Source organism: Centruroides vittatus, unplaced genomic scaffold, assembly GCF_030686945.1.
Source record: "Centruroides vittatus isolate TY-2023 unplaced genomic scaffold, ASM3068694v2 contig_923, whole genome shotgun sequence".
In the NCBI taxonomy this organism is placed as follows: domain Eukaryota; kingdom Metazoa; phylum Arthropoda; class Arachnida; order Scorpiones; family Buthidae; genus Centruroides; species Centruroides vittatus.
The window spans coordinates 252,406-279,114 of NW_027122610.1; the positions used below are offsets into that span (position 1 = coordinate 252,406).

The 26,709-nt window shown below is 28.4% G+C and overlaps 2 protein-coding genes across 3 annotated transcripts in view; both read left to right on the forward strand.

The window, feature by feature from the left end:
• The window catches only part of LOC136984574 (lipopolysaccharide-induced tumor necrosis factor-alpha factor homolog), a 50,521-nt gene that overhangs the window by 17,497 nt on the left and 6,315 nt on the right, over positions 1 to 26,709 (forward strand). The window contains exons 2-4 of one of the 2 annotated variants that reach the window (XM_067281623.1): positions 4,083 to 4,308; positions 5,075 to 5,110; positions 26,153 to 26,202. In XM_067281623.1, the coding sequence (XP_067137724.1) occupies positions 26,190 to 26,202 (13 nt within the window). In that variant the 5' untranslated portion in view covers positions 4,083 to 4,308; positions 5,075 to 5,110; positions 26,153 to 26,189. Of the gene's footprint in view, positions 1 to 4,082; positions 4,309 to 5,074; positions 5,111 to 25,908; positions 26,067 to 26,152; positions 26,203 to 26,709 lie in introns of those variants that run through there. The other variant, XM_067281624.1, reaches the window with a different exon arrangement.
• LOC136984591 (LITAF domain-containing protein-like) lies at positions 414 to 3,021 on the forward strand. Its single transcript, XM_067281647.1, has 5 exons — positions 414 to 1,177; positions 1,714 to 1,790; positions 2,384 to 2,430; positions 2,497 to 2,660; positions 2,734 to 3,021. The coding sequence occupies exons 3-5, from the start codon at positions 2,412 to 2,414 to the stop codon at positions 2,851 to 2,853; spliced, it is 303 nt and encodes a 100-aa protein (XP_067137748.1). The 5' UTR covers positions 414 to 1,177; positions 1,714 to 1,790; positions 2,384 to 2,411; the 3' UTR covers positions 2,854 to 3,021.

A 26,709-nucleotide genomic window follows, 5' to 3' on the forward strand; every position in this document is an offset into this window, starting at 1 on the left:
TTTAATTAAATGTTTTATTATTAACTGTTATTTTAACGTTTGAATGAGGAAATATTTGCTGAAACAAAGAATTACTTAGAGAATTTCCTAAAGAATCTCATTTTTAAAAGAATTATTTGATTAACTTTTATTGAATTGTTAATATTGCACACACGATTTTTCTATTTTTATTTATTAAACCTTAAAACAGAAAAAATTCTTTACGTACACGAAATATCTCGTGACTCAAATATGTATATTGATATCGTGACTTTGGTGTTTGGTTTATCAATGATTTTTTCCCCTTAAATTTAAAATGGATTTAGTTTTATCAAAATTTTTTACTTAAAAGGAATTTTTTTTTACTTAATATATTTATATAAGTGTATAGAGAGATATTTCAAGCTCTTCCATTGATTTACTGGATATTTTTTTTCACGTTTTATAAAATTATTTGTTAAATAATCTTACCTTTTGTTTAACATTCTGGGGACTTTTATACCTTTTTATTACGTAGAAAATTTGTTTAGCTTGGAATGCATTTTCGTGTATGACTGACTCTCTTTATTTATAATGAAATTTTATATCGAAAATACGATAAGAGATCGTTGGCCTTTCGCTAACGATCCCATTCTCTTACCGCGAATGTTTCGTTCTCACACAATTTAGATTTTGTGTCAAAATTATTAATAGTGCAAACGCTATAAATAAATTATAATACAATTACCATACCGGGACACTGCCGTAAAAGAAAAAATAATAATAAAAATCCTATTAGAAACAATACTGTAAGCGTTATCACACGTTAAACACCTTCGAATTTTCATTCATTCCAATCAAACAATATCGGGACATCGATAAAATGTATCGAAAACAGTTGTAAAGTATCACGTGTTAAGCTTTGAATAATTCGCCAGGCACTTCACAGAATGTTGTAAACATAGTCTGGTCCTAACAAGAGACGTCGCCATAGTGACTGTTTTTATCGATTGAATGTTAAACCAGCCAGTTTCCATTGTGCTTGTGTTAGGGTGTGGCCCAAGAGATTCCATAAAGTTCAGTTAGGAACTCGGTATCTCGACATGAGATATGGTAGATCAATATCCTCTAAGCATTCAACATTGAATTGAGTAATCAAATCGTTGAAAGGAAAACTTGGACTATTTTTAAACGCTTCTCTCCAGAGATCTTGAAAAAAGTAAGTAACCGAGAAAACGAACAACGACTTAAATTCTTTTCCCTTTTTTTTCCTGCCTCGTAAAATAATTAAGTATCTCGCTGTTAGTTTATCATCTTTAAGATAACTTTTAACGGCCGTTAAGCGATTGTTTAAGAGCAATTACTCTACATACTTATGCCTTTCATAAACTTCCCCCTCCCGTATCGACGCTGTTAACGCTTCACCTATTTTTTTGTAGTGCAGTGATAATTACCTTATTGCGACGATAAATGGCTCTAAATATCGATAGAAACTTTTGCTGATAGAAATGTAAACAGATCGATAAATTCCACGTTTTGTGTATTATTGTTACAGCATGTTAGTTTCTTAACAGGCGGTTGCAAGTTGCAACCGCCTGTTAATTACGAAAAAAATGTTCGTATTTTTATTGAAAAATGACCGATTTTAATAAGTAAAAGTGTGGATGCAAGATTCTTTATTATTTACGAAATTGTATTAACGTTTTGTCTGTTCGTTGCAAATTATACTATCCTATGGGAAATTAACTAATTTAGCCTCAGGTTGACTCATTTGAAAATAGCCAAACAAACAGAAAACATCGAATTGACTTTATTGTCTCTCGTTTAACCAGGTAAGATAATTTACCATTATTATTACTATTATTACTTATGTTTATTTCTTACCATAGTTAAAAGATTCATGCCATCAAGGCATTTCTTTTGTTCTGTGCCATTTAAAAAAAAAAGAAATTTACAAGAAAATTTTATAGCCATTTCTTTGTTCGAAAGTATAGCGACCTAAAAACTTACTCAATGCAGTAACACTGAGTCACTATCTACTTAAGCTATTTGGAAACTCATTACAAAAGCGAATTATGAAGAAATTTACATAACTATTTTAGCTATAATTAGGCCTACGTGATTTTTTTTTATATAATAAGTTCGTAGAGTTTCTCTCTGTGTGCAATTTAGGAGACAAAATAAATGATATTATATTAATTTAAATTTTAAAAATATTGTTTCAAATATATATAGCCTATATAATATACCCATGGGTATTAAAGTAATTTCTCTGTGATGAATTACCCCTTTCAAAACTTTTATGGTTTCTTTGGACGTGTTTTTTAGCCAATAAATATGATAATTTTTTTTTTTGAATATTTTTGAAAATCAGGAGTTTGCAATTTGCTTTTTTTCTTCTCTATTCAACCATTTCCCAATGTAGGAACACATACACCGCAGCAGAAATCGTTATGGAAGATAAAGAATCAGGTAATACGTCTAACAAATTTTCTACGTGGATAATTTAAAATTAAGAAGAAATTTACTCCTGTACAGTATCGTCTCCAACGGAATCTTACCAAAGATTCCCATTAGAGGTTGGTGATAAGCCAGTGGAAGCAGTTTGCCCAAAATGCAGGAAAAAAGTAATGACAGAGGTTACTCATGTTACTGGAGCCTTTGCTTATCTAATGGCAAGCGCTTTGACACCATTATTATGGTAAATGACGCCATTTTGAAATCTCTTTCTCGCTTTAAACGGGTTGAATGAATGAACGTAACCAGTTTTTTTTTATTATATATTTTTTTCATTTCAGTTGTTGCTTACCGTTCATTATGACTTGTTTCAAAGACATCATTCACACTTGTCCACAATGCCAAGAAACCTTGGCTATGAGGAGTCGAAGCTCATAACTTTTACTCACGTCTTTACCAAGTTTAAAAACTAAAAAAAAAAAAAATGTTTTTTCTTTTACTTCTATCTAACTATTTCTTATTAAAAAAAATAATATATATATAACAACAAATCCAATTTAATTTATGTAATTTTATATTTAAAAGCGGCCTTCTGAAATTACGATTCTTTCACGCGTTAGGTATACATATATATATATGTTCGTTGTTTCTATATAAAAAAACATGAAAAAGTTGAAAAAATATTTATATTTAATTAATTATCTGTAAAAAATGATTTTTTATACCAAAAAACGAATGTTTGTATACGTATTTTTTTAATTTATAAATTACAGTATACGACTTCTGAGAGATTTTTTAATATTCAACACGAGCGCTATATGATATTATATTTATAAAATATATATATGTGTGTGTGTGAATTTACTCGTATATTTTATTTTTTTAATATTAGCGAACTTAAATATATTTATCTTTATATTCTTCTAAAAGATTTTCTTAAAGCAAAGTTTTAATTATTATCATTATTATTTACCGTTACTTTCTATATAAAAAAATTGAAGAAAAAAATGTTTCCGCCATTTTTCACCATTTAAAACAATTGTGCTGTATCGCTGTATTTTGAAATTGTTGCATAATTCGAATCGGGTCATCTCTTCAATACTTCTACACGAAGTCTACTTTAAGAAGAAAAACTAAAAATTATGATATTTTTTCTTACAGTTGTGCATGTATACGTTAATATTTATATAATGTACAACGCGACAAAAAGAAATCTTTAAAACGCTTTCTCCCGATGGCCTAAATGCCATTGTATTGTACACGATTACGAAACTTTCCTTTATATTTTCAAATAAAATTTATTATTATTATTATTATTATTATTATTATTATTATTATTACATTATTATACAACTTAAATTTGGTCATTTTATTATTGTGTCGTTAATTACATTATTTAATTAAAAATTCATTAGTTCGTATTTCAAAATTTAGAGGGCGCTAATATGCTCATGAGTAAACGTGCGCAAATTTTTTTTTTGTTTTTTTTTTTTTTATTAAACTCAATTTATTTGTTGGCATAAATATTTGAATTTTTATATAAAATTTTAAAATAAATTTTAGCAATTTTTAGCTTAAAAATTTAATTTTGTACTTTTATATATATATATATGCGGTTTTTAAAAATTTAAATCACAATACTATTTTATGTTCTGTTTGTGACGTAGGCACCTAATTAAACGATTTAAATTATTAATTAAATACGAATAAACGAAACGAGTGTCTTTAAAACGGAAGTTATCGTGATGAATACTATAATAGCCTGCACGTGTCACACCCTAAAACTATATAATGTGATACATTAAAGAGAATTCGCCAATAGAATATATGATAATAAGTGACGTCAGTAAATAGCTTATGCAGTAAAAGAGTAGAAGGTATTCAAGTTGGCAGGTGAGTCCTTTACTTCTTTTTTTTCCCCATGTTTCCTTTTGTGATTTTTTTTTGTTTGTTTTTTATTTTTCCTCGAAAATAAAATACCTCTCGTAACAATTTCTTACACGATTATGGCAATTAACTACTTCACTAATTTTTAACTATACGTACAATGAACACAAATCTTAAAATAGAATTCAAATAGAATATCGCTTCGAAATACAATGGTTTGTTTTAATGTATATTATTTTATTATATGACAATAAATAATAAATAAATATATATAAATTGAAAAAATTAATTTTATACAAAATTATTATCATTTATCTTTATTTAAATCATTATGACATTATACTTTAGTTGATATTTCTGTCTAATTACAACGTGTAGGTGTTTTTTTTAATGCTTAGCAACAAATAGAATCTATACTTAATATTCATTCTGCAACCCGGAAAACATGTGTTGCCTGTTGTTTTGAAATACATAATCTAATAATTATAAAGTATTTCACATATATAACTGAAATATAATGAGAGTTAATAATAAATATACAGTATATGATTCCACAATAATAAAATTATTATAGTCTCATATATATTTAATAATATGACTTTATAATAATAAAATTATAAAATCATTATATAGGCATGCTTGCCTGTAGTATAATGATTTGTTATAAGCTTTTACCATGTAATTAATACTATAATACAAATATAGAAATAAAAACATAAGTAATTCATTTTATAGAATTTAATTACATGCTTTTTTTTTTAATGGTTAACAGGTAACTCCAATAACGAATCTTCTTTCGTCTTTACAAGTAAGTAAATTTAATAAATTAATTTTTAAAATGTATTTACTATATGTTCTGTATGTTTAACATATATAATTACCTGTTTTTAAGTTAATTACTATAAAATTTTTTTAGTAAACTTCACAGTAAAAATAATCCACAAACTGTATTTTATTACCTTCTTCACATATAAAGGGTGTTTCTTATTGAAATCTAAGTATTGTGGCGATAAACTCGATTGAATTTTGATCGCATAGGCATCTACTTTTACAAGTAATACAGCTTCTGATGAGTGCTGAGAAGTCAGATTTATGGAGATTCATATATGAAATTAAATATATTACTTACAAGCTTCCTGAAACACAGTCCATGAACAATGAGAAGCAAGAGGTAACGGAAACATTATTTCTCTATCTCTGGTTTCTCAGTAACCATTCGAGAGGAAGAATGTTTAAAGAGAAGATATTAATAACAAAAATTTAAACATTCTTAATGGATAATAATACAAAATGATGTAGTAAAACAATTATTATAAACAGAAAGTCTAACAATAATTACTTTAATGATTTCGGGTCTATTTTCGACTCTGTTCTATTATAATTTATTTTTACAGATAAATTATTATTGTTTTTCTGTTTCTGGACATCTACACAAAATTACGAAATGTGAAATTTTTCAAAAAGTTTATCTATGTATTGCACACCATGTATGCAAGAAGAGGGGAGATTATTTTTATTGCACAATATTTACAATATGTAAATATTGTGCAATAAAAATATTGTGCAATATGTAAATATTCACAATATTTACAGTTTAATAAATTTTATTGTTACTAACGTAGTCATAAATAGACTTCTATTTTAGTATCGAAAATAGGAACCTTCCTTGATATTTGAAATCTTGAAATAATTTTCAAATGGAATTTGAAACAATTATATTGTGTGCACTATACAGTGAACTCGACATAGTGAATGGTTTACTCAGTAATTGGTAGTTCACTACATCGAGATTGTATTTTAAAGGTATAATTATATATACAGTACTATACTTATTCCAAAGGATTTCCTTCATCCTTTACAACAAATTCTAATATTCTGTAAAAGTTAACAATTTTCGTATTGTCATTCCTGAGAGAATATAAAATACATTGATATATATAGAAGTTTACATTAAAATATAATACACTAGTACAGTTAAAAGTTATAGACGTTGGAATTATGACTCAATGTTGAACGTTAATGAGCGTTTACTTTTTCATATTTAAATTTTTAAGCATTTTTTAAAAAATGGATAATAGGTCCAAAATAAAAAACACAGTGCGTACAGGTGAAAATAAAGATATTTTATTTTGACTTTTTGACTAAGATCTCCTCTATTTGCTAAACTAAAACTACAACAATGTAATAAATCCTATTAATAAACAAGCTCCAAAGTAGACAAGGATACAAACAAAAATTGATAATAGTAAGGACGTAGAGGCAAAAAGAATTAATGTACTGTTTACTTTTATCTTTTGTTCAGCTTTCTTTTAATTTGTTTATATTATTTATATATTGCTTACTGCGTTTTATATAGTGACTTTCGTATAATCATGTAATCACTAGGTGAGATTCTTGTGTATAGTGATTTTTTGATGCAGTAAGTGATTTACCCGGTTCACCACATTAGTATGCTGTACTGTAAGTACAGTAAACTGTGTACATCCATTACTGCATCGAAAGATCACTATATATAAAAAGTTCCCATGCAACTTCGTGTATTATACTTTTTTAGTTAAAGTTAGAACCTTTATGTAATTAAGATGGATTCTAATAACAATTATGCTGTACTGTTATCTTGATGTGAAAGTTTTTTTTTTCTTACAAAACTACTCTCTCATCAAATACCGTGTTTTATTTATAATATACAACATATTAATGAAGTCGAATTTTCTACTATTGCTTATAAGTACGTAGGAAAGGATTTATTTAAAATAAATATTTTATTATTAACATACTATATGGCCAGATTATTTTTGGCCACAGTAGTGTATTTTCCTTTCAGAGACAAATCAAAAGCATACAAGAAAATATTTAAGTCGATATTACTGAAAGTTTTATACATTAGAAATTATTAGTTAGAAGTAATTGGTAAAGTATAGCCTAAGTTATATAATAAGCGGTTCAAATTTCAACGGTTCGGATAATTTTGATTATAAGACTAAAGTATAACTAATTTTTCTGTCTGTTGGTTATAATATATTACCAAGTGAAACGTTTAATATTCGTAAAATCCTGGGATTAATGTTTTAGAGTTATATTTTAATATAAAAATGTTGAAAATTTTCCAAGTTAGTCTTTTAATCCGATAATAGAAGTCGCGTCAGACGAAAGTGTCAACTACAAGATCGTATGTCTACATCGTCTCGCCAATCGTTTACCAAAGGTCTGTAATGGGATTCTGATAATTAGAACTATAAACAAACCGGAGAAAGCAATGAGAAGTGAGAAATGCATTCCCAGGAATGAGTAGACTCCCAGATGACTTCTTAGCCTTTCGATGAGAATTTGATCTAATTAAAAAGAGAGCGGGGTGAATTTTCGCTAGTGGTGTTAGTAGCTAGTTCGCAGTTACCTTTGGGTAACAGGCAGAGGATATCGGTATTCATTATTAATCAATAATAGGCTACTTGGTAGTTACGTGCGAACCTGTTACCATTTAAAGAAACAGATAGTTATTTATTACTCAGCTTTCGTTACTCGATTACTCGAGAGTAGGTAACGGGTATTAAATAGGTAGTAACGAATTACTATTGATACTAGACTATTCAGTAGTAGTTATCAAGAACCATATAGGAAATTTCTACTCAATAAGGTTTTCCTATTGAGCACAATTCTTAACACTTTAGAGCATTTTTGTTTATTTTATTTCGTGAGTTTTATTTTTATTTTATCTGAATAGATACTGTTTATGGTTACGTTAATTAGTGGTTTTTATGTATATAAATTATTCTATTTTATATTTTGAGCACAGTCCGATTAATTATAGTTTTATGCCTAGTTTAATAGAGTTTTATTTTTAAGGTTTTTAATCATAGACATTTTGTCAGTCACGAAGAGAAAATATACTGGCAGAGTTTGGATTGGGTTGTTTTATTTTCGTTTCATTTCATGAGTTTTTATTTTTTCTGTTTTGTTTTGTTTGAATCTAGGGTTGAGATATTGAAATAATTTTTTTGAATTATGACCATCTATAATATGTTTCTGTGTGCTTTAATGGCTATGGTAATTGTTTTCTTATTGACGACCTCAGGTAGGGAAAGTGAGGAATTGCGTAACTCCTAAGAAAAAAAGCGGCTCTTACCGAATAATAATAGAACTGGCACAAAAAATTCTACATAAATGTAATTTATACAATCTGTTCTTTCATTTAGGACCATAAAAAAACGCGGTGAATTGTCTTAATACGTTTATCCACCAAGAAAAAAATACTCTACCAATCCGCCATACATCTCGCATAGTGCCGTCATAGACTATAGTACAGAATTATCTACAGTCACAATAAATTTTAGAAAAGTAATGCCAAGTTTTATAATATTTATTAATCTCCCAGTCAAAATAGTCAGATGTTGCTTATTGCGACTATTATTTATTGGAATCACTATTGACGAGGAAGAAATATACTTTCCAGCGCAAGATTCTATTAATAGAAGTTTACATTAAAATATAATACACTAGTACAGTTAAAAGTTATAGACGTTGGAATTATGATTCAATGTTGAACGTTAATGAGCGTTTACTTTTTCATATGTAAATTTTTAAGCATTTTTTAAAAAATGGATAATAGGTCCAAAATAAAAAACACAGTGCGTACAGGTGAAAATAAAGATATTTTATTTTGACTTTTTGACTAAGATCTCCTCTATTTGCTAAACTAAAACTACAACAATGTAATAAATCCTATTAATAAACAAGCTCCAAAGTAGACAAGGATACAAACAAAAATTGATAATAGTAAGGACGTAGAGGCAAAAAGAATTAATGTACTGTTTACTTTTATCTTTTGTTCAGCTTTCTTTTAATTTGTTGAACCTAATGGCCAGATACTGGGAAGAATTTTTAACGCTTACATATAATATAAATCACAATTAAAACACATAGGTTAACTTCGATTACTGTGGCGCCATTACCCCAGCATAATATCTCAAATAATGGATTTAAGAACAGAACAGGTAGAGAAGTCTGCTATATAAGTAGGTCAACTTATTCATTAATAAACGTAGTGTCATAAAAACGTATTGATAAAAATAAAAGAAATTTTGCTAATCTCGATTTTTCGGATAAGTACCAACACAAAAATGAATATTCTGACGACACACGGAAAAGCAGCTTAATGGTTTCAACTGCACATGTTTGCAATTGTTTACTCTCCCCTATTATTTAGTCGTTAACTAGAAAATCCAAAAATTCCCGGAATTACCGTCCCTCGTTTACTACCTTCGGGGCATAATCGAACCTTCAAGCCGTGATTATTCACGATCGAACCTGAATTATGCAAAGCATCCTCTTTTAATTCCTTAAATCAATAGAGACTTAAGGAGGATATTAAAAGTAATTTACGTACTAAATAAGTGACGTTAAACGATATTAAACATTTATTCCATATTTTTTTTTTCCTTAGCCGTGTCGTAACACACTATTCCTTACTTCGGATCCTTGCGAGTAACGAGTGCAACGGTAGTTACTATTCCCACATCACTACCGTCCATCAAAGAGATGATTTATGAGAGAAATCTGGGGAAGGAACGAAAACTTTGAAAGTTTTTCAGACAAAATTCTTTAGTTTTCGACAAACTACGAGTCTTCCTGTCACCCAACTGGAGAGGTTTCCGGCAATTTTCTTACCGAAACCAAAAAAGGTTATTTCGTCTCCGTGGAAATCAAATTCTGGTTGTCTCTTCCGCTGTGATTCCTATTGTATTTCGTGTATCTGTGAAACGCGTGTCACTTTCAATGATCTCTGTTCCCATTTTCCAGCAGTGGCTCGTCATAGATTCATGCAGCCCCAGGCAAGTTTCTCCATTTATAGTGTTGACTTCGAACATTTTTATTCGAGGGATTCTGGGGAATTCTCCGGTATCCTGGTTCGTTTTTTAAAGTGACCTCTGCTCTGTGTCAGTGTACCGGCAATTTAAAGTCCCTAGATATTGCCCAAATTTAAATTTCGATATTCTTAGAACAGTAATGACTTTATAAAAGATTGGTTTAGGATCTCCCTGTTGGTGAGGAGCCAAGCAATTGCCCTTTCTGCCCATAGGATAACGCGCCATTGCTTTCTAGCGTCACAAAGAATCAATTTAACCAGCAAGTTTGTCTCGAAGTTCATATATTTATTGCTGGATTAACATTTAAGTGGCCGAATCTCACTCTCTTTAAAGTATCGATGCACTGTGTACTTTGCGGGTCTCCATTAGGAGTCTGCATATAAATATGAAATGAATTTTAAGAGCAAAACTTCGATTTAGACAGGAAGTTGGTAGATTGTAGATTATGCAAGTGGGGACAAAACCAAAAACACTTAGACCTAAAAGTTCCGTAGAGGAAAGCTTATCATCACATCTCTTTTTCTACACCGGTCCTACTGTTACTCGTAAAAATAAATAAATAAATAAAATAATACCCCGTAGGCGTTTAGCTGTTTTCCGATTTTCATGCAAAAAAAATCCACTGACGTCATACGACTACCCACACAACCTGAATGTACACACGTATCACGTGATTAAAAACCAAGTAATGTAAATCTCACGTAATCGTTTAAAATTTTTAAAATTTTACTTTTTTAAAATTTTAAAACACAAAATATTATTTCTATATAATTAAAATCTTTCCGAAGACAAATGAAATAACAAAGGACAGCTGAAAACATTGAAATTCTGAAAGCAAATATTGATTCATCGTAGAGTATCAGTACTGATACATGTTATTAGAGATATTCTAAATATAAATCTGGAATTTTTTTTTAAGTAATTGAAATGTAAAATAAATTATTTTTCAAAACTAGATACATTTTGTTTACTTAGTTTCTGAATATAAAAGAATTATTATACAGGATCCGAAACCTGTATAATAAAAAAATAAAACGTGTAGTCACGAAAGGAATAAAAATAAATTTCTTTGAATGAATAAATCGATTTCTTTTATTAAAAAACTAACTGGAAAGTTGGACAAATGGAATAACTTATATGAAAAATAAGGAAATGAATTACTTTTTATGTACGAAACACACGAGTGGATGAAAGCTCCAAACACTGGCAGTTAGTCGTGGATTCGACTTCTCTCCACGTGAAGTTTTCTGGGTTTTTTTCACGTTTTTAGTATCTAAATAGAAATTATTTCCGGGAGACATCCCCACTCGGCAGATACCCCACGTGTCTCGTGGCCGTATACAAAAACAAACGAAACACGAATCATCAAAATATTTCGCTTCATATTTGTTTAATCAAATAATTCGTTAATAAATTAAATGTCAGAAACAAACAGTGTAAAAAATATGAAGGATGTATAGGTTTGTATAGTTAAAACCTGGCTAAAACGGAACGGTATCGGTGAGAAGTCTTCCTTTCTCACAGCTTACTGTTTTATGGAGGGTCGTTTTTACTCATGTAAACAAAAAATTGTGTTAAAACTCAATATCCTCGGAATGTGTTTTAATTAGAATTTAAAATTTAGCTGCTGTAACGCCGAAAAATTCCGTTTTACTCGAGTTATGTCTTCCGTTTCCGCGTTAGACAGGTTTCTGGCTTATAGTAGCATTTAATATAGGAAATCATTCCATTCCAAAATTTTCGTATTGCAGAGAACTTTAGGCAGGTTTTACCTGTAAATTCGTTAGTTAGATTGTTAATGGAAGTCGAACTTATGTGTTAATCCTGTACTTTATAAACAGCTCAAAATAAGTATCTATTTTCGCGATCATTTACTATAAATAGTATATTCTACAATAGCTAATTAAAGGTCAATATCATAATTAACAGCGAAATATAATTTTTTCCTATATAAAATTAACATTAGGTTCAATTAAGTTCTCGTCGTATCTCAATGGGTGTAAATAAAAATTTCTCAATGATTTTGGAGCCGTGCGACTGAAATATTTATCACGAAACTTTTTCTACAATTTTCGAGAAATTAAATGTATTTCTCAAGCTTATATCTATGTATATAAAAGTCGAAATATGTATGTATGTTAGGTAAAGGGTTATACCAAGGCCGTCTAGAATCTAGATGATACATCTAGACGTCTGTATCATCTAGACGGCCTTGGTTATACACTGTTCAACATACTCGTACCAAACTTGGCATAAATATTCTTGGACACATCAGAAAAATTACTGCGGTGTCTCCACCCTGCCCGAGCATTTGCATTTTTTGTGTTTTGCAGTTTCATTATTGTAAATACTCACGTCAATAAATGTACATTTTAGTTACTAAGATCATTGTTTTAATCACCCCTCCCAACCTCACCAATCCCCACTCCTTCAAAATACCGAGCAACACAGGGCACACGTGGCTAATTTTATATAAAATTCAATTGTGAAATATATACATTTATAGAGTAAAACCTGTGTAAACCGGAACAGCACCGTTTTTCCGTTTAGACAGGTTTTGATCTCTATATGAACTAGTGCGATTTCAGCTTTTTATTTATTTATTTTTTAAAATATTTATTGATTTATTTAAATTTTTATGATTGTATTACTTAAAATACGTTTATAACATGGCAAAATATAAGGAATTCAATTTGAAAACACTTGTTTTTATGCAGCTATTTTTTCTGAAAATTTCTTAAGTTGTAGCTTAAAAAGCAATACACTTAATTGTTTCTGTATTTTGACATTATAACAAAATTAACAATATCGAACAAGAAAATAACAGAATAAATAAGTCTTTATAATTTACCAAACTCACAATATGTTAAGTAAACTTTGCAATTATACTGATAACATTTTGAATATTTGCAATATTTACAACGAATTTAATAGCTTTTTTCTTGTCTTCAGACAAGTCTCCATACACGCTTATTAATTTCATAAGCAATAAAAACAAATAAATTAAATCAATAATCTAATAAACTAATGATTCGTTTTAGAAATTGTTATTTTATTAAATTATAATAATTAAGAATGCGACGAAAACCAGTTACACTTTTTATTGTTAAATTACATCGACTTCTTTTCCATAAATGAAATAAATTAATGTTGCACATACATTATATAAATGTAGGTAGTAAAATGTATATTTTTGAGCTGCAATTTTTTAGCAATATTTATTAAGAAGGTTAGCAATTAAATAGAGAAACTCTCGTTTCTCTATTTAATTGCTAACCTTCTTAAAACGAAGCGAATTTTTTCATAATGAAACCTGTTATGAAAGAGTAGCTTCATTCATATTTAAAAAAATAAAAAAAAAACACATTAATATCAAACATAAATTTAGTGGCAAAGTAAAAGGCAGTTTGTATTCTAGAAACATTTTTGAACATTCATAATTCTTTTTCTGTATTCATAAGGCCTGCCAATGTGTGGTGAATTAAAGATAATATGATTAGTTTCCTTTAAAATATGTATATTATATGGTTAAGCATGAAAATAAAAATTCTAAACCGTAATTTTTTCTGCTGTATATTCAAGCAGAAAATATACTTTTCAAATTTAAATAATGCATGAAGTGATATTGTACGTTCAGATTATGATTGGAGTCGTATATCATCGACAGTAGTAACTTTAAGTATGCAAAATGAACTGTCAGAATTAAATTTATTATAAAAATAATATAAATACATTTAGTATTATATGAATACATATTAACTGTTAAGTTACATTATATAAAAATATGCTTCGTATAAGATTTGTGCTAAATATTCATGAATATCAATGTATTTTTTTATTTTTTATTAATAACTACTTTAATAAAAAGTTTCCAATAGTCCAAATAAATTATCATCTCGATATTTACTCCATTAGTATATAATTTTACATTTAAATGCGTTAATTGCAAAGAAATATAATGAATATTTAATAATATATATAGATTTTTTTTATTAGTTTAAAAAATGATAATGCATAGTAATTTATATATAACAGACGGAAAATATATACGTATAATAAAATAATTATATTCATTTTTGCTTAATTAAATCATAATTTATTTGTAGGAAAATGAATTTTAACGTTACTTATTAATTATTTAATTGTTTATCAAATAACGTGTGTTCCAAAAGTTCCAAATATAAGTCAAAATTCAAAAATGGGTTATGATATTAAAAAAATGCATTTAATATTTTAAAAAATAATCGTCCTGAGCTACAACGATTTCTCTAATTCAAGAAATATTTAGAAAAATCAGCTTCTTTCAGGGGATTACAACATTTTCTCCCGTTCGTTTTGTACGATTCCTATTGATTCATAGTGTTAGCCTTTTAAAATTGAAACCTCCATTCTTCCTCAACCGATCTATTCCTCAGACCTCTGGCTCCTAATGATTTTTTCTTTATCCAAACTTGATAAAAAATATTTCAAATTGAACCATTATATGAAATGTTTATCTACGATTAATTAAAGAATTTCTATAATTTCTTACAAACGTTTGTGAGCATTTACATTTAGAAAATTTTGTTTTATTTGTTGGTGTTTCGTTTCATAATATAATAAAGAATTTATTGAATTATAAGGATTTAGAGATAAAGAATTAGAATAATTCTACTTCTTTATCTCTAAAAATTAAAGAGAAAATTAACATCTTGTACCCTATAATAATACAATATAAAGAGCCTCAAAATATATAAGTTATATATTATATTAAATAAACAATTTGCATGAAATTTCAACATAAAACTATAATTGCCTTCAATTGAAAAATTTTTTTAAAGCTAAAATAAGTTAAACGTTGTGTAAAACAATTCTGATTTCAATTTTTGATAGGAAATCAAGACGAAAAATTAAAATTCTTTCTTTGTTTTTTTACGGTTAATGTAATAATTTGGTTGCTAATAATTATGGTAATTTATTAGAATAGGTTAGGTTAGAACCTTCGTCCCATTGTTTCCTTGCTGGAATCAGAGACGAGCCGCCATCTTGGCACCAGGGTTACATTAACCTTTTTTACAGATAAACTTTTTCTTCTTCCTCTAATAGATCTTAGACGAATTTATCATGCATTCCAATAGTGTTCTAAAATATAAATAAACATCTAATAAATAAAACATTATCCTAAAAAATTATATTAATTGCCGTAAGTTTTAAATAATCAAATATATATTTATATACGAAGCTTATATACGATCAAACTTCGATTTCGCGCTACCGTACACCTCCGAAACGCACTAAATCGAATATAGCGTTAAATCGAAACAACTCAAACAATAAGAATCATATGTAGTAATGAGGTTAGAGTTTGTAAGTCAACGTGATTTGGCAATAACACTGTCGTACATTTATATGTAGTAATTCACATGTACTGCAGGCTTCATTACTTAATACTTACATGGGAAATCCGTTTAAAAGGATTCATTAATGGATAAATAAAGTATTCGAAATTGTTTGGATTTTGTCGAACAGGATGTGAATGTAATGAATTCTGAGAAACTTGTGTTGCATAAGTGTTGCAGAAACATTACTAAAATATTCAAAATATTATTATAATTTTGTATCACACTTTATTATTTAAATAAATATATAAGGTAACAAACACAAAACTAAAATGAAAGTATTTTAATTCAAACAAGTAACAAGTAACACCCAAAGTCTAAAGAATGATGTATGAAACGAAATATTTGACCCCCCCAAAAAACAGGAATAAAAAAACCATTTGTAACTAGGCGGGTAGAAACTTCACCTTTCTCAGAAACAAAAGAATAAGTTAATATATTTTAAAGTTACTTATAATCGTTTTAAAGTACATTAAAATATGTCTATTGTAATTTGTTACAAGAAATTTCTTGTAAATTTAGAAATTATAAGAAATTTTAAACCGCAATCCGGGTTTATTCTTGATTTATTTTTGTCTATCTTTTGTGCGCTTTAATAATTTTTACAGCTTAAAAAACCCGTTTATTTTCTAAATAATTTAAATTATATACGTGTATAATTAATTTAGACATTATAAAAGTATTTTTGGGAAAATATTCGCTTTGCAGTAAATATTTTCTGAAAGATTCGTGTTGTAATCTTATTGTATACTTTATCTTCAACATTGACTCTATACAGAACCATTGTTGAATCTAATGATTCGATAGAATTAAATGTATTAAACATATTTAAAAAAACATAACCGTGGTTTATAAAATACTATAAAAAATTAATCAGTTAAAGCTCGAGTTGTATAAAGACTACACTACTAACATAAAATTTTAATATTTACTGTATTTATTAATAATACTAATATCAAGGGTCTTCGAGAGGTAGTGCAGGCCCCTTCTGCCTTTATTTTGTTAGCAAAAATAACATTAATTTTATGATAGTATAAACCATTAGGGCCTCTATCTCTGGACCCAGAGAAAAATCCCAGCTTCCTCCTCTCAGCTCCTTTCAGATATCAGACATTAAATACAGATCAACATAGATAAAAAAAAACAAAACAGCGATAAACAAATGACGTAAAAATCCAATAAAATACCAGAATTTTATTGGTATTTTATTGATTTTTTGGAGTTATTTAGACAGTTCAAAATACGTGAAATCAATGACATAAAACGAAAAAAAAAAAAAATAGAATATTCTTTTACTTTCGAATTATATTATTTTCATGGTAAGAATGGAGTAGATGCTCATTAGTCTACACTCTACATACGTGAAGGAAGATAGTTATATATTATTTTATATATATATATATATAAAACCTAAGACGAAAGGTAGCAGACAAGATGCAAAATTGTCAAATCTGCCACAGATATAACATGCATAAGGGTCAGACTCCTTATCAACCTAATGAGACTGCTACTTCTCCCTTTTTTGAAGGTAGCAATAGACACTGTAGGCCCACTGAACTGCACGAAACAAGGCAATAAATTCTTGCTAGTGATGATTGATATTTCTACTAGATTCATAGAAGTATGCCCACTAAAGGACCAAACCGCCTTGACTGTGAATAACGCAGTGTTCGATTAAATTATATGTAGCTATGGAGTTCCTAACACTATAATATCCGACAGGGGTACGAATTTCACATCCTCTCTGTTCCGTGATGTTTGTAAATGGTTAAAAATTAACAGAAATATCACCACTGCATACCAGCCTCGTGCTAATGGTTTATGCGAGAGGGTGAATAAGTCGATAATCGAAATCATATCAAAAACCTCTGAACATAACGGTGCTGATTGAGACGAATTGGTGTATCCCGCTGCTTATGCCAATAACTCACTCTGCTGTCGACGATTCTCCCGCATTTCTCCTTTATGGTTTTGACCTCCGTCTTCCCGACATTAATTATGAAGATGTAAATAGAGGCATTGATGACCATAGAGAATACGTAATGTCCAAATTACGAGTTATGAGAGAGAGAATGCATCGAAATTTTCAGAAGATTTTAATAAGAAAAGTAGGAGCTATAGAAATCGTGACCGGAAATGTAGAACATTTAGAGTTGGTCAGTGCGTTTGGTTACTAAATAGGGGCGTGAAGCGTAACAAGTTTGGAGCAAAGTATAAAGGGCCCTTCAGAATAGTTTCCGTCCAGGGTCCTACTACTTATGAAATAGAATGTTGTAATCACAAATATAAAGACATCGTTCATGTCTGGCTGATTGGCTAATCATTTGGATTAGCCAATCAGCGACCGGCTTGTGAGAGACGAGAGACCAAAGTCGGTGACCACAATATGGCCCCATATAACCTAAGAGAAAGAAAAATTGACTTTTGGCGTCTTCATATTGGTAAATGATTCTTCCGGGGGAGATATGTGGTGTTACAACACCAATTTGAGTATTATTATTATTTTTTGTTTGTTCGTAACGGTTTGGTTCCACGGTAGGGGAAACCACTGTTGAGGGGTACTTAAGGTGTACTCCTTTGGTTCTTATCACTTTTGTGTGCGATTCGTCAGGAGAGATAGAAGTGGACAAGCAAGTCAGAACTACGAAGGGGAAGTGTGTAGAACTTTATTTTTTTTCATCCGTTTGCATCGGCATAACTTAAAAATTTTTTAAACTTGCATCAACAATGATAAAAAAGATTAAAGTTAAAAAGGTAAAAGGAAATCAACTTGCAGAGAAAAAACTTTTTATTTACATTAACAAACTTCCTAAATGCATTTCGCCTCTTATGAAAGGCCTCTTCAGTAGGTTTGATCGTACACAGTTCATATTCCGGAATATGTAGGAATAATACAGTTCATATTCCGGAATATGTAGGAATAATACAGTTCATATTCCGGAATTCAGTAGGTTTGATCGTACACAGTTCATATTCCGGAATATGAACTGTGTACGATCAAACCTACTGAAGAGGCCTTTCATAAGAGGCGAAATGCATTTAGGAAGTTTGTTAATGTAAATAAAAAGTTTTTTCTCTGCAAGTTGATTTTCTTTTACCTTTTTAACTTTAATCCTTTTTTTATCATTGTTGATGCAATGTTTTAAAAAATTTTAAGTTATATAATATCCATAAGTCAGAACTGGAAGAAAAATATATTTTTTTCGTGTACAATTAAAAAGTAAGAAGTATCCTAAATAATGCTTGATATGTTAAATTTATATCTTAAGTTCTTAACTTTAAATAATTTTAAAACCATTATAATTATTCCTTCTTAATTTTAAAAATTAGCTCATATTATCAATTCTATTATAATATTTTCTAAAATAAGAATGGAGCCGATGTACTGCTTCTTGAAACTGTATCATTCCGCCGCAGTAGCCGAGTAACGAACTACTGAGGCCAAACACGGAACGTCACGTCTATGACGTCACACGACGTCTATATGTAGCTCCATTCTGTTAGGAGATTTTATTTAAATGGCACTACACACAATTTTAACTCTTGCCTGGAAAGTTACGTAGTTAGTTACTAGATATTTTTTTTATACGCATTTAATAAATTAGCCTATAATTTAAATATTTTAATGTGTTGTCAAGCATTTTAGGTGTATTAATCATAAAAGAATTACATTTGTCAAAATACAGAAATTGCGTAAATACGAATGCTGTTTTGTTAAATTTGCAGTTAATTTTTTGACTGCGTACAGTATATTTAAAAGAATTCTATCAAAATAGACCGGGGAAAAAATACTTTTATGATTTGCATTATTTATTTTGAATGTGTTTGTCTCATCTTGACATATTCATTTATTCTTCAGAAGTTATATAAAGATATTTAGACTTTTCATACGTACGGTTACGTATATAAACTAATTTCTATAGCGAATGTTTACTTTCCATTTATTACAGAATCTCGAGAAGTGTTTCAGGGGATTACATATACAGGAATTGAAGGAAAATATAAATATTTAATTGTGATATTTTATTTTTCATTTGTAAAAATATTTTTACTCTTCGATACTAGATATAAAAAATTTTTAACGGTAATTATTTCATCTACTTTTGGAAACGTTTTGTCCATAAAACTATGAACTTTTTTTGTTTAAGAATTATATTTTTATAACTTTTCAGTCTGTAATACAGTAAAACCTATTGAAAACGGAGACCTGCGAAATCGGAAAAAATATTCGGTACCGTGCGGTTCCGGTTTACAGAGGTTTTACTATACATTTTCGTGTGTTTAAGAGTTCATGTTATCTATGTTATACATAGAAAGATATTTTAAAATAAAACCACTTTTAAACTATATTTTATAACAAATGTTTTATCGCTTCGTTGCATATTTTAATGATAATCCTATTTTTCGTTTTCTTTAAAATATTAATTAATAAATTGTTTTATAAATAAAATATGAGATTTTATGTGATTTATATTTTATACTGCTATTGCTCTTTCGGATTTACTCCAGTCCTCCATAAATCGCCATTTTGCTTAGTCATTTCCTTCTTCCGAAAGTTTAGAGATAAATCAAACATGTCATTTTTACATATTATATTTCCATGTTTTTTATACAGCTGCTCCATAAACATGGGATGGTACTGTTTACATTTTCTCGGAATCACACGTTCACAATTGGCAACTATAAATAGTTTTCAAATACAACCGATCTTCGATTTAGCACCGCCAATGATTCGCTTCTGAAATTGGCATTAAATCGAACAAGGCGCTAAACCGAAATATCTCAAACAAGAATTATACGTGGTTATAATATACTTGAAAGTCGCTTTGCAAGTATATTTAGTAATTCTCACATACTGAAGGATTCTCTGATATATCCATTATCCTAGTATTTATTGGAGCTTTTACGAGGACGTTATATCGAGGTTTGACTATAATTATTTCCATTTTAAATTGTGTCTATTCACTTTTAAAAAAGAAATTAATACTAATTAATTATATATTAGTATAAAAAGTGTACTTTTCTTAGTAAAATTGATCGTATTTCAAATAAATGATTCTGGTATAAACCGTATAAGCTTAAAAATATTATATTTACAAAGGTGATTATATTTAAAATTATATAATAAGTAAACAGTTCATTAATACAAACATGTTTACAATTTTGTTTAGGCTTGCTTTTGTTATTCACCTGTTAAGTAATTCGTTTTCAATATAAAGACGTTAAATAGGATGTAAATAAATGAAATTTTAATTTATTTGTGTTATTGTTACTCCCTTTTTGTAGAAATCAAGAGTTAATTTATTTTTTAAACACAGTACAGTACTGTATGTATACCAGAAAATACTGTGTGTTGATTTTATGTTTCCTATGCTACCATGTGTTTACTATATTTACCTACAAACAATGTTAATAATAGATGTTAGAATGAAAACAGCTCTGGTTTTTTTTGTAAATTGCTTTTTTTTTTGTGCCATTGAAGTTGTGGATCCTATCAAGCTGAAATAACCAAATTTTTAATACGTTTTCATTTTAATGTTTGTTCTTATTACTTTTCATCCTGGCAGCTAGTTAACTATTAATAATATAATTAAATAAGATAATATTACACGAGGTTAACTCATGATTAAGCTTAACACAATGGATAGGTTAACATTGTGGTCGTTATAAAACAAGTTTATTTCTCAGTAAACAGTGTATTGAGGAAGATGTGGAAAGAGGTGATGTGAGGAAAGAGGAAAAAACTTGAAATATTTTACAGTTAACTGGAGTTACAATGCATTTCCTATTTCCGGATATGCCCTCTTTTTGTAAAATTAGTGTATTTTTATAAAATTAATATATATGAAAACAAGCAAGATTGGGAATATATACAGCGAAACCTGTGTAAGCCGGACTCGTACGGTACCGAATATTTTCCCGTTTTGAACAGGTCTTTTAACACAGAAAATCACTGCGTTTTCAAGAACAGAAAATCACTGCGTTTTAGACAGATTTCCGTTTTATTAGGGTTCCGTTTTGGGCATGGTTTATTGTATTTGTATTATTATTATTATTTTTTATTCATTATAAAATATTACTGTAAAGTTTGAATATTTATGATTTTTTTAAACCGAAACTTTCGTTGAGTGCCCTCCTTTTATGATTTGATTTTTTAAAAACAAAACTGGTTCTTCAATATATGACTGGAACCATTTAATACTCTTGTAAGGATTCAGAATAGTAAATTTGACTTTATCGTTCACTAAGGGTTAATTATGTCTTCAGTATAACTTTATATTATGTTAATATTCAGTTAATTCTTTAGAAATTACTACTTTTTTCCAATATATAATTATTTCTTGTATAACTTAGTGTTGTATTGACATTGCTACTGCGTTCTGATTATGTATTAAACTATTGCAGTATCTAATTGGATGCAAAATATCTTCGATTTACATATTTTTATATAAAATTTTTGAGTAAATTAGTAAATAAATTCCATATATTTAATAATACATAAGCTTTAATTGTGATTTATAGAAGAAAGTCCAATTTCAAGCGAAGTGCCACGACACGCCATAAAAATAATTTAAAATTCCAAATACAGTAAAACCTGTGTAAACTGGAATCATGCGGTACCGAATGTTTTTCCGGTTGGTAGATTTCCGTTTTAAACAGGTTTTTTTTTTAAACAGAAGAGAATTACTCTGTTAGACAGATTTCTGTTTCATTCAGGTTTTACTGTAATTATCCATAAAAACACTTTATACTTTTCTATTAAAAATAAATAAAGACATTTCGAAGTTACGACATCTTTAAAATAATTTTTCAATTGATAACATTTACGATTGTTATGATAATGTTTAGTGAAGGGCGAGCAGCCTTCGTTCCATTTTTTAGAACGGAAGGTCAAATTGCCACATTGTTCTACATAATGTCAACAACAAAAGCTTTCACTATGAATAAGTTTCGTGCGTTTGATATTCATTACGATATTCTTCTATCAATGACTGGGGAATTACATAGAGTTATCAAAAATATGCAAACCTTGACTCGTTAACAGACTATTCTAATGCAATTTTTTTTGTAGGAAGGACGAATATTAATTAATTTAAGAAATAAACTTGAATAACCAATGTAATATTTATTTGTTGATTAATTTTAAGTCTTTCTTCGACTTGTTTTATTCTAATCCAGTAATCAATTAACTTAAATTAAGTGACAAAAAATTCCGCTCGAAAATAATGTATTATTGTAATGGTTTTTAAAAAAGCAATGATAGGTTTGAAAGAAATTCATGAAAAGTCGAGAAATGAAAAAAATTCGGGGTTTTTTTCTGTATGCATGGATGTTAGTGGGTGTTTGGGGGCACGATTTTATTCACCCAATTTGAAGCTTAATAACTCCTGTGCCTTTTGTCGAAAATTTCTGAAATTTTGCACGGAGGTTTGTATATTAGGGTGAAATGTTTCTAGAAATTTTCAGGAGAATAGGACCATTGGTTTGGGAGATATTAACGGTGTGGTGTCATGTCTCAAAAAGCTTCCAAGTTACGAAACGTTTCTGACTCGTAGAAATTCTTAGTTTATCAAAAAATAAATGTATTTATTTGGAAAATTTTTCAGAAAATTTCTATTATAATTAATAATACAAAAGTTATTTTTTAAGTAAAATCTCTTAACACATGGCGCCACAATTTTAAAAATTGCTAATTTGCTAACGTGTTTCTTAACGATAAATATTTTTCGCCGGAAAAGTTACGCAACTCGTTGCTGAATTTCTTTTTTTTTATATTTACATTCTAATTATATATTATAAAATATTTTTTCATATTATATTTAATATCTTAAGATTTAGCTTACGAAAATATATTCAGATTTAAAAAATCTTTAATTTATTACTAGAAATAATTAATTTTAAACTTAATCATTTTTAATATTTTTACTTTATTTCACTCTTAGCAATGCCTAAAAGACAGGTCAGATCTTAAAAGTAATAATACAAAAATATTTAATACTTGTAAACAATTTTCTACGGTAAATTATATAATACTGTATAATGAATATTATAGACAGGTCGTATTTAGGAAAAGTTAATATTTTTTTAGGGGGAAAATTTAAAATTTCGATCGAAATATGTGAAATTTTGTAATATTCTCAAACAATTTAGCTTGCTTTCATGTGATTTGAATGACTTTGATCAATTTTAATTTAATATTTTTGCTCTTAACGTAACAAAACGAATTTGGTGTAAAAAAATTTACTGTTTCCAAGCCATGACACATCTTGATTGATTGATGCTATTAAATTTTGGTAGTTAAACGTAGGGAGATAAAGAGGGGTCGTGTCATATCTCCAGTAGAGTCAGAGTTAAAGACGATTTTACTCGTTATTATCATTTAGAATTTTTTATAAAACCCATTCCTACCCTCAAAATTAAGCTTTTTGCCACTTTATAATACTGTAATTAAAAATATAAAAAGCTGTTTTTATCTACCAATTGCATCGTTTTGCAGAAATTCTTTCGTCTTTTGCATTCAATTATGTAAATTGTATTCTGGATACATTTCGATTTTCTATTGAAAACATTATGTCACAATATTTTTTCTGTATTTCGCTACTTAATTTTGAAATCCAGGAAGGTGTTTTATTTTATTTCATGCTATCAATTTTTTTCTCTTATGTATCCATTTATTATAATTTTGATAGAATTTTATTTTTAGATTTTAGTGGAATTTTACAATGATTTTTAGACTTTTAAAACAAAGGCAAATATATTCTTAATTTTATTTTTTATTATTTTATTTTATTTATATGCTTTCATTATTTGAGGGCGGTTATCTCTGGTCAACCTACTTTCTATAGTTAAAATAAATAAATAAATATTTTAATATTTCTATTAAATTTATATATTTCATGAATATTTAAAACCGGATTCTTTCTAGTTAAATGCATTTTTAATCAATCACATATCTAAATTGACTATTCTATCTCCCTTTTACAACATTTTATGGAAATGTATGCATTAAAATAGTAATTGATTTTTAAAAATATTGATATCTTCTTTATAGCTTACGTAGCCCACCAAAATATTGCTTAAATTTATTGAAATAAGTTTCTACTTCTATATTTCCTCCTTTCCATCAATAAATAAATGTATCTAGAACAATATTTTTCTATTATTTCGGTCCTGTCATGGCCATGGTAAGCGTAAGAACTGTGTCAAAGAATTACTCATTCAGATTTTAATTATAAAATGTTTAACTTTAAATATAATATTCGAACATATATCATTTGTATGGTATTAAAAATCTATAGACACAATATAAACAAAGAATGATTGTAAATTATTCAAATTGTCAATAACATAACGTAGCCTTTATATCAATTAATAATTGTGTTAATAAATAAATCACGTTGAAATAATGCAGAGAGTATCTACTGGCAATTTTATACATCATTTAAGATGTATCTAATAATTTTTTATGTACTGGAATTCAAATAATACCGTTTACATTAGCAAAAAGTCAGAAATAGAGATTATGATTTGCTGATTAACTTATCCATTGTTAACAACAATTATTATCGATCAAATTCATCCCGTTTAGTCTAAATAAAACATTAAAAACCCGATAAACACCGCCAATCAGCATAAAAAAACAGGTAAAAAATACAAAATAAAATGGTTCTTAATGTAAAAATGTACACTTACTTTTTATATAGGCCTATATAAAATGCTTAGATTAAAATTGACATGACACTTCTTCTGTCACAAAAAAATAAAAAATAAATAAACCGTCACGAAATTTTTAAACGAGTGGGAGAAGACTCTCCCTCAGTTCTTTATGTATCAATAACATATATATTATAATAATCTCTTATTATCCTCAAGAAGTAAAGAGCTAAAAATAATAATAATTGCATTGCACATATTATATTCACAGTATTATATATACATAATACTAAGTTTATATATGTATGCATACAGTACGTACAAAAGTAATGCTAATTGGGCTGCAATTTTAAAAATAATTGTAGACCTATAAATTTCCACTGTCGTCTGTCCATCTGTCTTTCCTTAATCTCGAGAACGGTGTTAGATAGATGAAAGACGAGAGCGGATATGGAAACGTTAGGGGCAGGAGGTCCCGATTAACTATACAATAACTTCCGATAAAAACCGGAAGTCACACGTTTTTTAATTCAAAAATCTTTCCCGAAAGGTGTTAGATAGATGACAGGCACGTTAAAGAAGAAGTATGACGTACAGGAGAAAGCCACTACTAATTTGAGGCGGAAAGCATATATTTTAAATTAAATAAATTAAAAATATGATTAAAAATTGCAGCTTGGCATCGTGACGTCACAATAAATAATTGTTCGTACGTACAACATTAGAATATAACAAAGAATTACAGGTATTCACTTCTTAAGAATTGGGATACTTCCGAGAAATAAGTCGTTAAGTGAGCATAGTGTAATCATTGAAGCTATATAGAGGGTGGTCCATTCTAATTAAAATAACAATATAAATAATACCGGTGTATTGATACTGTATGTAACAAAGATTGCCATCTGTTGAAAACACGATTAACTAAATTCTTTTTTTTTTTACAATTTTTTTCAGAACTTCATTTCGAATAGGAACTTAATTGGAGAAATAAATGGCTTATGTTGGTACGTAAATAAATATTACAATTATATAAATTTTAAATAAATTACTATTATTATTTTTTTTATCATAATAATTTTTCAATTGGCGCTACATAATATTCCATTCTGTTAAGTAATGATTGTTTTATTTTAATATTTGAAAATTATCTCACTTTTTAAATATTAATCTATCCATAATATACAAATTAAAAAGACAAGCTTTTATAGTTCATTTTTATAGAGTTTTTTACTACATACGTATACAAAACTTAAGGACAAACACAATTGATAGAGATAATACTAGAAAAAATCAACCAGTCGATGGCAATTTCATAGAGTGCCACATCGCAGTTGGAGGTGGACATATTCCACACTGACAGGTCTCCCAGCTTGGGTATTGGTAAACACTTTCATTCATTCTCCACCTACGTCCAGCTGCCGTGTTACGTCAACCCCGTGTAATACAGTTATTGCCATATTCGTCTACGGTTCGCGTGCTTTAAGACACGTGTATATATTCAATAATAATAA

What these genes read in the sequence shown, in the direction of transcription:
- LOC136984591 (XM_067281647.1), top strand. An exon ending in CTTTGACACCATTATTATGG is followed by an intron (nt 2,661 to 2,733) that starts TAAATGACGCCA and finishes CAGTTTTTTTTT; the next exon opens with ATTATATATTTTTTTCATTT.